This window comes from Otolemur garnettii, unplaced genomic scaffold (assembly GCF_000181295.1).
Source record: "Otolemur garnettii isolate 467f Iridium unplaced genomic scaffold, OtoGar3 scaffold00074, whole genome shotgun sequence".
NCBI lineage: Eukaryota > Metazoa > Chordata > Mammalia > Primates > Galagidae > Otolemur > Otolemur garnettii.
The window spans coordinates 303,316-317,776 of record NW_003852469.1 but is presented as its reverse complement, the minus strand read 5'-3'; the positions used below and the strand labels follow the sequence as shown (position 1 = coordinate 317,776).

General features: G+C 43.3%; 2 protein-coding genes across 2 annotated transcripts; both read right to left on the bottom strand.

Moving 5' to 3' along the window:
* Positions 1-3,366: 3,366 nt before the first annotated feature.
* On the bottom strand, positions 3,367-6,475 carry DEFB134 (defensin beta 134). The gene is made up of 2 exons (XM_023515534.1): positions 6,418-6,475; positions 3,367-3,509 (listed from the first exon to the last, which is right to left on the bottom strand). Exons 1-2 carry the CDS (start codon positions 6,473-6,475, stop codon positions 3,367-3,369), a joined length of 201 nt encoding a protein of 66 aa, XP_023371302.1.
* Positions 6,476-8,524: 2,049 nt separating this feature from the next.
* LOC111726656 (beta-defensin 43-like) lies at positions 8,525-13,247 on the bottom strand. Its single transcript, XM_023515540.1, has 2 exons — positions 13,190-13,247; positions 8,525-8,685 (listed from the first exon to the last, which is right to left on the bottom strand). Exons 1-2 carry the CDS (start codon positions 13,245-13,247, stop codon positions 8,525-8,527), a joined length of 219 nt encoding a protein of 72 aa, XP_023371308.1.
* Between the last annotated feature and the right edge of the window lie 1,214 nt (positions 13,248-14,461).

Here is a 14,461-nt window from a genome sequence, read left to right as displayed (position 1 = left end):
TCCCAAGTAGCTGGGACCACAGGCGCCTGCCACAACACCTGGCTATTTTTTGGTTGCAGCCGTCATTGTTTTTTTGGCAGGCCCGGACTGGATTCAAACCTGCCACCTTAGGTGTATGTGGCTGGCCCCTTAGCCACTTGAGCCACAGGCGCCGAGCCCAGCCCCCTCTTTTTGGATAGGCTTTAGGAAGGGTAAGGCAGTGAGAGAAAAATGCTCCTTTGACTATAACAAGGAGAAGAATAGATTTGCATTTGATTGACACACTCCTGGGAAGTGACATTATTAAAGTCTGGAGCTTTATTAATTTTTATTTTTATTTATTTATTTTTTTGAGACAGAATCTCCACCTATCACCCTGAGTAGCGTACCATAGCATCACAGCAACCTCAGACTCTTGGGTTTAAGCGATTCTCTCACCTCATTCTCCCAAGCAGCTGGGATTACATGTGCCTGCCAAAATGCCTGGCTATTTTTTGGTTGTAGTTGTCATTGTTTGGCAGGCCTGGGCTGGATTCAAACCCGCCAGCTCCAGTGTATGTGGCTGGCACTCTGGCTGCTGAGCTACAGGTGCTGAGCCAAGTTTGGAGCTTTAAACTAACACCAGCTGCTGTGATGACTGAGATAATCCATCCCATGAGGATTACATTCTGATCTTTGCACCCTCCTAAATCCCCAACAATATAAAAACAAAAATTACATCCTGAGACACATTTCAATGCTTTTGACTCTTCCAAGGAGGGAGCAAAGGTGATTATAATGCAGCCAAGTCATATTTGTTTGTTTATTTATTTTATTTTTATTAAATCACAGCAGTGTACATTAATACTTATCATGGGGTACAGTGTACTATTTCCATATACAATTTGAAATATTTTCATCAAACTGGTTAACATAGCCTTCGTGTCTTTTTTTAGTTATTGTGTTAAGACATTTATGTTCTACATTTAGTAAGTTTCACATGTACCCTTATGGGATGAACCCTAGGCGTGATCCCACCAACCACCCTCCCTCCACCCACCCTCCCCTCCCCTGCTCTCCCTCTCCCCTTTCCCCATATTCCTGGGCTAACAGTTTCATAGTAGGGCTGAGTACATTGGATACTTTTTCTTCCATTCTTGAGATACTCTGCTAAGAAGAATATTTTCCAGCTCCATCCATGTAAACATGAAGGTGGTGTTTATTTATTTTTATTAAGCCATTTAACGTCATTTGGCTGCACCCATCCTGAGTGTCTGTAGTTCACGTGGACAGAACAGTGAACACAGGTGATTCCTTCCTCATCTGCTGTGCAGAAGCAAGCGGAGCCCATGCTAGGCTTCTTCCTTTCCTCCTTCGTAGCGTCCACTGTAATGGGCTTGCTTGGTGCTTCTGTATTTATGGAACAGAGTGGACCAAAGTAGACTGTACTTAATTTTTTAACTTAACAGCCATCTATGCTCCATGTTTCATTAGGCCTCTCAATGGCAGCGACGTTCTACTTTCAGGTATTTACGGGAAGGGACAGGGAAGCAGGAGCAGCGTTAAGTTCAAGTTCGGCTATTTTGAAAACTTCCAGCAGGCTCTGTGACTCGGGAGCTGTCCTTAGTTGCCTAGCCCTGAGGTGAAATCCTTATTTTGATTTCTTGCAGCAGTGGGAAATTCTGTTCATGCAGGACCCACCTGGATGTCAGAGAGTGTCTGTCAGCAGAGGAGACCCAGACCCCGTCCTTGGCTTTGGGGCACAGTTCCCTATCCCTAATTGGTTTCTAAAGTGTCACCTCATCTCGTTCTTCAGATTGTCAGCAGGCTGGATTGCTGTGGGGTTTCTCTTTATCTGTGTGTGTAGAGAAGTTGCACTTGACTAGGCAGCGTGAAGTGAGAGGCAAGCCTAAGGCTGCCTGGGACGCCAGGAGGCCACCGTTTCAGAAGATTCTGCACTCTTCAGATGGATATTTCCTGCCTCCCTCAGAGTCGGAGGGTTTTCTTGGGGTCTGCTGGACACGTCTTTCACTCTGTGTACTGAGTGATGCGGTTCTAGCCTCAGGGCCTCTCTGATCTCATTTCATTTTGACCTGCCTCCCCTGCAGACTGTGTGGAGAGTTTGGCCCCTCGGAAGGAGGTCACACTTCACTGCATTTTCAGTATCCTCTGCCCTAATGACTGAAGGTTGAACATTTGCTCCAAGGTTGAACGTTTTCTGGGGGCACAGAACCCCTCACAGCCCTTCATTCTTTTTCACCCACTGCTCCCCTTTTGTCTCCTCCCAGGGGCTCCCTCAGCCCAGGTCTTAGCCATTGTTTTCTCAGCCCTGAGCCAGATCAGCCGGATCCCCAACTCTCTCAGAGTGACTGGGGGTTACAGGTCCCCATATTGGCACTGGAGCCAAGGAAAGTTGCTCCACAGCCGGAGCGCACTCGCTCTGCTGCCCCGGCTGCACCTCGAGCAACACGACCCCTCGTCTGTGTGTGCCCTGAAGGTGCTGAACGGCCAGGCGTCTGCCCGGGGAACTGTCAGAACCACAACAGACACTGCTGGGCTTTCCTGACGTTCCTTCAGAAGGCTGGCTGGTAATGAAAACGATGAGTTACATGGATGTAAACAGTTTATTAGTTACACATATAGCAAAGCGAGATCAGCATGGGCTTAGTTTATTTTCCCACAGGGAGACACCCAACAAGGGAGGTCAGATGAAGGGCAGCCATGGTGGTGGTCACTCCGTGGCTTAGGATCCAAGACTCAACCCAGCTACACAGTCTTATGGCCTATAGGCTTAGCCTTAGGGACTGACATGGAAAGTTCCAGTGCCCAAATGAAAGGGAGGTGGACAAGGAGTTACCTGTGACAGCCTGTCACAAGGTAGCCTCTCTCATTCTGTTTCAAGAAGAACTTCAGGCTCAGGCTCAGTGAAAATTCAGGCCAGCCTGCAGGTACACCCTGCCTGTGTGGGAGTGATGTGCACAGCGGTCCAAGGGCCAGGGCAGAGCTGTCCTGTGCAGATGGGAGGTTTATATAATAGAAAAGATAAATGGGGAGCCAGAAAGTCAGTAGGGCAGGAAGATGTTTCTATTGCAGCCTCTCCAGACAACCGAAATGTCCTTTCCATGATCAGAAGGAGAAATAGGCCCTGAGGAGTGTGCCTTGTCACTTTGCAGTGAGAAAATACATTCTAAAGTTGTTCTTGTAAAAAGCCCTGAGCTTTCTAAGAAGGCTGCATGCAGCTTAGCTCTTCAAATTCTAGATCATAAGAGTCTGTTGCCTTAAAAAATTGCTAAAAACCAATAGCTGTGGGCACATGACAGTGTCACGGTGTGATCTAAATTCCCGGCTTGGAGGCAGAGGGGAGGGTTGAGGGCCTGCACGGGTGGTGGCTCTCAGGAGCTCCTCGGGTCAGGGTGGAGGGTGTCCTGTGCGGCAGCATTCCAGATGAAACAGGCAGTAGGCAATCAGCATCTCACTGCCATAGCACTCTAGTCTGCAGGTGCCACCTCTGTGGCATTTTCTGTGTAATTCTAGTGAAAACAGGTTATAACCTGGAGGGACAATGAATGGGAAGATAATTCACTACAGGTATTTTTGGACTATTGAATGATTAGTCCCTCAATTTTTCTCCAATTACATTCTGAGGAGACTTAGAATAATTGATTCTTTTTTTTTTTTTTTTTTTTGATTGTTTGGGATTCATGAGGGTACCAAGAATTAAGTTACACTGATTGTATTTATTAGACAAAGTCCCTTTTATAATTGTGTACTGCCTCTAAGAGGTGTGTCATACCATGACCCCCCTCCCCTTCCCTCCTCTCATCTCCTACTCCCTCATTCTCCTACCCCGCCTTGTATTAGCTCATCTATTACCTTCATATTAGAATTGAGTATATTGGATTCTTGCTTCTCCCGTGGAATAATTGATTAATTGAAAAAAAAAAGTGCTATGGCCTGAATTATGTCACCTCAAAATTTATATGTTGAGACCCTTTCGGAGGTAACTTAAGTTACACGAGGTCATAGGGATGGACCCTAGTCCAGTAAGATTAGTAGACTGATCCAACAGGACGGATGGCCTGATTGATGGAGGACACAGCAAAAAGATGGCCTCTGCAATCCAGGAAGAGAGGCTTCATCAGAGATTGAATCAAACAGCACCTGAATTTTGGACTCCCCACTTCCAGAACTATGAGAAAACAAATTTCATTTAAGCTACACAGTCTGTAGAGTTTTGTCAAGGCAGCCTGAGCTAAGACAACTAATAACTTAGAAGTTAGCCTGAATGGGTCAGATAACACAATCTAATCAACTTAGCTACTGTGTTTCCCTGAAAGTAATACCTACCCAAAAAATAAGCCCTAGCAGGATTTCTATGCATTTGTTAAATATAAGCCCTACCCCGATAATAAGACCTAGTGATGGGCATGGCTATGCAGATACAATGCATAGCCAGGCCCTGCATTTCAGGGAGTAGCAGTAAGGAAGACTGGAATACCTTTTATCTGCCACAGCTCCTTTCTCCCAGCCATTTGCACCTGCACAAGTGTGTGTGTGGTAACCACTGTTGAAGGCATCTTATTGAAGGCATCTCCTAACGGCTAGGGGAAAGGAGTTCACGCATCACTAGCCGACTTTCAGAGCCAGCCCCACCAACAAGGTCAGCTCTCCCTATCAGGTTCCAGAAGAACATGACTTAACTGTATTTGAATAAATGTAGATTGTTGTATTATACTTAATGAAAAAGACATCCCCTGAAAATAAGCCCTAGTGTGTCTTCTTGATAAAAAATAGATATAAGACAGTGTCTTATTTTCAGGGAAACACGGTACACACATGGTCATTCATTCATTATTAATTATTCAAATATTTAGTTGTTTACTCATTGTTGTGTATTGATTCTAAAGCAGTTTTTATAACTCCTGTGAATCAGGGACTGTGGAGGTATGGCTCTAAGTGTGATATAAACATTAACTGGAGTGAATTTTCAGTGAAGACAAAAAGAAAAAAACAAAATATCTCTGAAAAAAGAAAGAAAAAAAACATGACAAGTGCAGTGAAGTCTTTATAGCAAGGAACAATCTTGTGTGTTTGGAGGAGAATGAAATCAATTCTGAATATTTGGGAAGCCTTATTGGAGTTCAAGGCCTTTGAGCTATGATTACTATTATGTAGACATACTACTCCTTAGAATGATCAAATATGGATGTTTCTCTACTGTTGCATGCAAGAATGTAAGGGAGCCAATGCTTGGCCATCTGTAGAAATTTTGAACCAACACACACCCTGTCCAAGTCATCATGCCCTGGAGGGTAACTGTCCTACAGGGATAATAGACGGGATCAAGGTTATTTAGGTGACAGGATGGGAGCCCAAGGGGATAATCTGTAATTCCTTTGGGAAGATAAAATACAACGGTGTATGCAAGAAAACAGGAAATTCCTGCGGAAATGACAAGCTGTGGGACTGTCAGGCGTCCTCAAACTACGACCCGCAGGCCACATGCAGCCCGCCTAGGACATTTATCTGGCCCGCCGGGTGTTTTTGCTGCTGCTGCCTGTCCTGCTTAGCAGCTGACTCATCCCGGGGCCCTAAGTCTGGCCCTCCAACGGTCTGAGGGACAGTGAACTAGCCCCCTTTTTAAAAAGTTTGAGGACCCCTGGTCTAAAGCACCAAAGGGAATACTGTAGACTAGACGGAGTTGTGACTCATGCAGCCATGAGGCTTATGCTCACGTAGCATAAGGATTAGGACTGTTTCAGTAATGTTAGGTAGAAAGAATATTTGAGATGAGATTCTGAAAGTCAGAAAGGAATACAGTCAAGCTAGAGGCCAAGGCCAGCTGTCCTCCCTGATTCCCTGACTGCTACCCCAGAAGAGTGGACGTTTCTTCTATTGCGGAAAGCTCAATCATCATTCTCTTGAGACAAGAAGTTCCAAATCTGTTTCTCATTTAAAGACAGGGACCAATAAGTAATAAATTCACTATCAGCAGTTTGAGTGTATGAAAAATACTGGCAAATTATCTTACCCGTATTTGCTGGGTATTGACTGTTATGCCCAAATATGTTCTTGAACGAGAGAAAAAACCACAGTGGCAAAATGGGACAGGCACGGCTACTGAAGATTAGAGAGCTGTCACGCGCCTGTGCATTCACATCATGCATAGGCATGCCTTGTGTAATATCCCACCTAACCCTAGCAAGACTCTTCGTTTCCCTTTTGTAAATGAAGAGACAAAAGCCCAGAGAGGCTCAGACCTTTGCCGGGTGTTGTGCAGCAAACAGTCTGCATAACCCAGATGCAAGCTGGGATCTTGCTGACATCAAAGCTGGTTGTTGCTTTTTCTGCTTTGAAAATTAAAGGGCCTATCACAGGCGTACATTCATAGGGTTGTTTGGTAAATTGTTTTCTAGACCAAGCACCCCCCCCCCCAGCCCCTAGAAGATTATCATTTACCTGCCATCACTAGATCCCAAAGGGAGAGGAAGGCAAGCAGGATGAGGAGAGGTTTCATGGCTGAGAGCGTCTGTCCAGGAGGCTGCTGGCAGGGGCTGACACAGAGGACAGAGAGAGGAGGGTGTTGGGCACACCCTCCTGTGCAAACCGCTCAGGCCTGGGGAATGGCCTGCCCTGGGTAGACACAGCACACTGCACACCCCCGCGGCAGCTGTGAAACCGGCAGCCCTTTCCTGTCTGCCAGCCTCTCCCAGCCACTGGGGCCCTGGTTCTCAAGGAGCACAGGTCGCGTGCTTTCTTTCAGCAGCTGGGTCTGAGACAGCCTCCCAGCATTGGTCCCTTTAGTAGAACCACCCAGTGAACCAAAGGAGCCTCACACTATTTAAAAATTTTGTGAAGAGTCAGAATGGCAGGCACCGCAGCACCTGTACCCAGTCTGGGGACTGAAGACCAGGGGCCGAGGAGGATGTTTCCATCATGTGAACACAATCAGCGCTCTCTCAGATGCCACATCACTGCTTCTGGGGAGCCTCAAAGCCACTTGGAGAAAATGTGATTACCTCTGAATTGACTAAGTTTAAGTTTCTGTGGCCAGGAGGAATAAGGTTCATAAGAGGAATTGTTCCATTTATAGAAAAATAAAGTTATACTTTTGTGAATGTGCCCTCCTGTGATACAGCTCTTGGTCCACTCTCCTCCTGCTCCCAACCTCTCTCCACTTCTGGCCTCTCTAGTTACTGAGATAAGCTAAAGCCACCTCCTGTCCGTGTTGGACCTGTCCGTGTTCCTTCCTGGCCTCACAGTGTACTGAGTGGCCAGTAGGTGCCGCTAACCCTGCTTTTGAAGCTCAGCCTGCCTCTCCTTCCTTCTCAGATCTCACCCCCAGGGTGCCAGGCTTGGACCACTAGAGTAGCATAATGTTTCATGAAAAGATTGTGTTTATATAAAATACTGTGTCTCCTAGACAAAAAAGGATACCTTCTTTTCTTTTCTTTTTTATTTGAGACAGAGTCTCACTACATTGCCCTCGGTAGAGTGCCATGGCGTCACAGCTCACAGCAAGCTCAAACTCTTGGACTTAAGAGGTTCTCTTGCCTCAGCCTCCCAAGTAGCTGGGACTACAGGCACCCACCACAACACCCGGCTATTTTTTTGTTGTAGTTGTCACTGTTGTTTTTAGCAGGCCGGGCCGGGTTCGAACCTGTCAGACCTGGTGTAGGTGGCTGGTGCAGGTCCTGAGCCTGCTGATACAGGTCCTGAGCCACCACATAAAATTTTAACAAACATATGAACTGCATCTTAGATCCCAAAGAATGATTTAATAAATTTCAAAAAGCAATAGGCTGCATCAAGTTCTCTAGTTCCACAAAATCATGGCTACATTTACATAGTACTTACAATAGGATGAGGTACTGTTTATAAACATTATCTATTTATTTATATGTATTTATTTATTTTTGGAGATAGAGTCTCATTTTGGTAGAGTGCTGTGGTGTCACAGCTCACAGCAACCTCATACTCTTGGGCTCAAGTGATTCTCTCGTCTCAGCCTCCCAAGTAGCTGGGACTACAGGCACCTGCCATAACACTCAGCTATTTTTTTAGAGACGAGATGTCGCTCTGGCTCGGACTGGTCTCGAACCTGTGAGTTCAGGCAATCCACCTGCCTCGGCCTCCCAGAGAGTGAGGAATACAGGTGTGAGCCACCATATCCAGCCTTAAAATCTTTATATATCCTAACTCATCTAATCCTCACAATTCCACCATTGAGATATTATTGTCACCTCATTTTCTAGATGAGGCAACTGAGAGAGAAAGTAAATAACTTGCTCAAGGTCAAAGAGTTCCTAAGCAGTGGGGCTGGGCTGTAGTCCTCCAGGTGAAAATGATGATTTGGTTGTGGACGTAAATGAAGGAAGTAAATGTGAAAAGGCACACGTGAAAACGGTATAAGCATTTGCGACATTTATATTTATTTTAACCCGACCATCCGAACACAAAAATATCATGAATTTCCTTCCGTCCATCATATTAATTGTTCTTAGATAGACAAGACGGTTTGAGACATTTTCAGTTTTTCTTTTCCTGAAGTCTGAAGAAGACAGAGTTAGACTTTCGACCACTTCTTTTTTCTCTTAATCTTGAGGCTCTTCACCCTGCAGCAGATGCTCCAGTCAGTGCAGTATCTAACTGCATATTCATCACCACTGCACTTCATCCTGCAGCTGTGCTGCCCAGTGGGACATCCGATGTTAGAAAATAAGCTGGCTTCGAAAGGAGAGACAAATTATATCATACGTGTTACTTATTTTCTTATTTTTTAATGTCTTTTTTTTTTTTTGGAGACAGAGTCTCAAGCTGTCATCCTGGGTAGAGTGCTGTGTCATCACAGCTCACAGCAACCTCCAATTCTTGGGCTTAAGAGATTCTCTTGCCTCAGCCTCCCAAGTAGCTGGGACCACAGGCGCCCACCACAACGCCCAGCTATTTTTTGGGTGTAGTTGTCATTGTTGTTTGACAGGCCTGGGCAGGATTTGAACCCACCAGCTCTGGTGTATATGGCTGGCGCCCTAGCTGCTGAGCTACAGGTGCTGAGCTATTTTTTTAATGTCTTAAAGGCTTTATAATAAATTATAAATAACAACAATAAAGAACTTCTCCTATCAAAAACAACAAAAACAAAGAAAGCAAAGCTATTAAATAAAGGAAGAAGATTTCTTCTATAAAGAGAGCACATGGGCTCAGCACAGTGGTTACGGCACCAGCCACATACACCAAGGGTGGCAGGTTCAAACCCGGCCTGGGCCAGCTAAACAAGGATGGCAACTGCAACAAAAGATAGCTGGGCGTTGTGGTGGTGGCTTTTGTCCCAGCTACTTGGGAGGCTGAGGCAAGAGAATCGCTTGAGCCCAAGAGTTGAAGGTTGCTATGAGCTGTGACGCTACGGCACTCTACTGAGGGTGGCATAGTGAGACTCTGTCTCAAAAAAATAAAAATAAAAATAAAGAGCACACATGAATGAGGCAGAAGCTGGGAAGGAACAGAGTTTTTTTTGTTTGTTTGTTTGTTTTTTGAAACTCCTTTTGGCTGCCCCAAAGTCTAATGTCTTTATTTATTTATTTATTTTTGCAGTTTTTGGCCAGGCCAGGTTTGAACCCGCCACTTCCAGTATATGGGGCCCGTGCCCTACTCCTTTGAGCCACTGGCGCTGCCCCCAGGAACAGAGTTTTTAAAGCAACTATTATTGTATATTTCTGCCTAAAATGAATGATCCAGTTGGGGTGTGGCTTTATGAGGTTTACCGTGTTTCCCCCAAAATAAGCCCTAGCATGATTTCTATGCATTTGTTAAATATAAGCTCTACCCCGATAATAAGACCTAGTGATGGGCATGGCTATCCATCGTATCTGCATAGCCACACTCTGCATTTCAGGGCAGAGCAGTAAGGAAGACTGGAATACCTTTTATCTGCCACAGCTCCTTTGTCTGAGCCATTTCCACTTACGGGAGTGCAGTGCGGTAACTGCAGTCACAGGCATCCTATTGCACATGTGTGAATGGCTAGGGGAAAGGAGTTCACACATCACTAGCGCCAGCCCCACCAACAAGGTCTGCTCTTCCTTGTCAGGTTCCAGAAAAAGATGACTTAACTATATTTTAATAAATGTAGATTGTTGTGTTATACTTAATAAAAATAAGACATCCTCTGAAAATAAGCCCTAGTGTGTCTTCTTGAGAAAAAATAAATATAAGACAGTGTCTTATTTTCGGGGAAACACAGTATCCTGTTTCAAACACTTAGAACTTTAATTCTATATCTCTTAAAAAGGTATGCACACATGTAACAAGAATCATTTAAAAATATTTAAAGCAGTAATAGTATTCATAGCAGGCAAAACTTGAAAACAACTTAAATGTTTACCAACAGTAAACAGTAAAAGAGATAAATAGGTAGTGGCATATTACTGTGATATGACACCACATAGGATTAAAACTAATGAACTGTAGCTGCATACAGCTACATAGATAAATTTCATAAATGTAATCTGAAGTCAAATAAGCCAGATATGAAAAGTACATTCTATGTAGTTCCATTGATACAAAGGTTAAAGCAATATGGCAAAACTGAACAATTGGCTCGGTGCCTGTGGCTCAAGTGGCTAAGGCGCCAGCCATATACACCTAAGGTGGTGGGTTCCAATCCAGCCCAGGCTGCCAAACAACAATGATGGCTGCAACCAAAAAATGGCCAGGCGTTGTGGTGGGCGCCTGTGGTCCCAGCTACTTGGGAGGCTGAGTCAGGAGACTCACTTGAGCCCAGGAGTTGGAGGTTGCTGTGAGCTGTAATTCCACGGCACTCTGCCCAGGGGGATAGCTTGAGGCTCTGTCTCAAAAAAAAACCAACAACAAAAAAAAACTGAACAATCATGTCTGTATAGACATATATACATAAACAAATACATTTATATACACACAATAACCATATTCACGCTCGCAGTCTGAGTTCTAACTCGGTTGCCTAACCCTTCTAATACCTTATTCATGAATCTACATTAGTCCGAGCCATTAATAGCCGTCTTTGTTTCTTTGCCAGTGATTAAATTGGTGGTAGCTATGTAACCCTTTTCTAGAAAACTTTGGAAAAAGTATTCCTTGTTGAGTCTTTTCGTTCTGGTCTATCTGGTGGGCTTGGATGTGATGTCTAGAACAATGACAGCTATCTTGGGGCTGTGAAAGGAGCTAGATAAAGATATATCTGACATTTGAGGGTACAAAGATCCAGGTTCTGCTAATTGCATTTGTCAGGCAAAGTCCCTCTTATAAATGTGTTCCTCCCCTGAGAGGTGTGCCAAACACCGTGACCCCCACCCCTCCCTTCTACCCTCTCTCCACTCCGCCATTCCCCCACCCCCCACCACGGACTAGGTCACCAATTGTCCTCATGTCAGATTTGAGTACATTGGATTCTTGTCTCTCCATTCTTGTGATGCTTTAATAAGAAGAATGTGTTCCAGCTCCATCCAAGTTGGTACAAAAGACAACTAAAAAAAGAGATAAATCTGACACTTAAAGTTGGTGATTTGCTAAATGAACCCGTTTTAGAACAGCCTGATCTTGGGAGCTGTTGTTATGTGTAATAATATATATATATATATTTTATTATTTAAGTGTATTGAGTCTGGGTTGTTTGTAACTTGAATCTGAAAAGCGACTCAAGAGTACAGCAAGCAACGTGTAATAAAACATTAGAAAAACCCCACAGAGTCAAAGAAAGTATTGGCAAACTATATCTAAAAAGAGTTTATTATCCAGAATATAGAAAGAGCTCACAACTCAACACTAGACAGACAAATAATGCAATAAAAAAAACAAGCAAAGGATTTGAAAAGGCAGTTTTCCAAAGAAGATATGTAAAAGGCCAATAAGCAGGTGAGAAAATGCTCAGCTTCATTACCGATTAGGGAACTTCAAGGAGAATCTATACTGGTGTATTATTTCATACCAGCTAAGTTAATTATAATAAAAAAAGGTAAGTAATAGCAAGTACTGGTGAGCAGGCAGAGGACTGGAGCCTTTGTTCCTTGCTGGTAGGAATTTAACATGAAGCATGCAGCTGTGGGAAAGTTTTTCAATTGCTAAAAATTTAAACATAGACTTACCACATAGCACAGCAATTCTATTCCCAGGTATATACCCAGGAGAAGTGAAAACAGGTCCACACGAAAACACGGACGTGAATATTCATAGCGACATTATTAACAGCCCCAAAGTGGACCAAGGCAAAATCTAGTTTATCTGTATAATGAATTATTTTAGCAATAGAAAGGAATAAGGTACTAATATGTGCCACAACATGGATTAATCTTGTGAACAAAAAGGTTATGTGTTTGTAATTCTATCTATATTAAATGCCCACGATAGGCGTTCAGACACAGACAAAAATCAGTTACGTGGTTGTCAAGGTCTGGGAAGAGAAGAGAAGGGATATGGGGTTTCTTTTGGGGGGTTATGCAACTATTCTCATTAGTGGTGATGGTTGTACAGTTTTATGAATATATTGAAAATCACTGAATGGATCACTTCAAAAGAAGGAATTTAAGGGTCAATTATATCTCGCTAAAAATATAAAGCAATAATAGCATGAGGGAAATATTGAATGGCGAAGAATTAAAATGTGCTTGAAGGTAGTACATGCATCAGAAAAGATAAATAAGTCAACAGGCAGTAATATAAATCTCAAGGATAAACCAAAGATTAATATGCATTTATTATATAGTATTGGCGGATTTAAGAAAGTAAGTTGGGAAAATTTGATTATTTAATAAGTATACATGTATAATTGGCTAATTATTTGGTTAAAAATTTAGGTGAAGATTTAAAAATAATTTCCACATAGATTAAATAAAACCCTAAAAGTTTCATGCAACTTTAAAGAAAGGCATTGTCTGGTCTTTGTCTAGGTCAGTGGTCAGTGTGTTCTGTGACCCAAGGACCCTGATGGAGCGCTCCCCTCTTCACTCCCAGCCCTTTCAGTCGTCACTTACATTCCATTTTTCTAATTCCCCACATTTCCCTTGTTTTGTGTGCATCCTCCCCCCTTCTCTTGAAAGGGAACCACCTGTTGATGTCCTCAGTATCTGCTTTCCAATCTTCTGAGTAGCCTTCAGGGTACAGTGAATTGGGCCTTTGTCCAATTCTCCAACGCTTGGAAGACCTTGTAGTCTCCTTTACTTTTATTTTTATAACTCTGGAATAAAAGTTTCTGTCTTACCTTGAGGAGTTAGGGACAACAAGGCGAGGACGCCAAAGACACAAAGCAAGATCCTCATGGTTGGATGAGTTAGTTAGGGAGAATCAGTAGCTCGGATGCCGAGATCTTCAGCCCTCAAGAGGTGACTTGCGGCATGATTATTGAGCCTTTCAGTAGCAAGAACATTCCTGTGTTTCAGTGAGATTTTATATCAGGAGACAGAATGCAAAGGACGTGACTATCAGTCATTCAAAATACATTTATCAAATGCTGATGGGGCATGAACAAAAAGTAGAATGCATAGAACTTAAAGAGAGGGATTTGCTATGGTGAAGCAGAACAGATATTCTGTTGAAAAATCACATTATCTTATAGCTCTTGGAGAAACTGTAAAAGTTAAGGTAACCATAATATGAGAAAAATATTCATTTACTTCCCTGATAATAGGAAGAAAAGCACTTAATAAATAGCATATCTGTTTATTTTTTTATTTTTATTTTTTTTAGAGACAGAGTCTCACTTTGTTGCCCTCAGTAGAGTGCTGTGACATCATAGCTCACAGCAAACTCCAGTTCTTTGGCTTAGGCGATTCTCTTGCCTCAGCCTCAGCATATCTGTTCATTAATATTTTGGGGAATGTATGTTAGCATACCTAAGCAATGTGATTAGATTTGAAACCACACACAGGCTAGTGAGATACGTAAAAGCTTTAATTTGATTATCTCTCTGGGTAATCAACTTAATGAGATCAACTACTTTTTATTTATTTTATTGATTTTTTTTTCACTTTTAATGTTTTTTTTTTCTTATTTGTTTAGTAGGTCCTGGCCAGTTTGGGTTTGAACCTGCCACTCCCAGTGCACAGACCAGTGCTCTAACCAGTGAGCAACAGGTGCCCAGCCTACTTTTAATGTTTTTGAGATAGGGTCTCACTCTGTCACCCTAAGCCAGTGTTTTGCAACCTTTTTTATTTCATGGCAGTGAGGGGATGAAAGCTCCGAGGATGACCTTCCCTAAACCTGCTGGGGCAGTGGCCCCTGGGCACAAGCCTCTCCCGGCACCCTAGAAACTCAAAGGGGGATGGTAGGGTCCCTGGGCTGTGTGCTGGGTTTCGATGACTGGCTCCATTTACAGAAGCCAGAATGACCTAACATCTTTAGCATCTCTGATCACAAATTGACTGATTGTTTTCCTCACGTATCTGGGACTTCTTGGCTTCTTGATCACGAAGAAAAGCTTTCAAAGTACAGTTTACATCACAAAACAGTACAATCTATGAGAACAAATAATTGA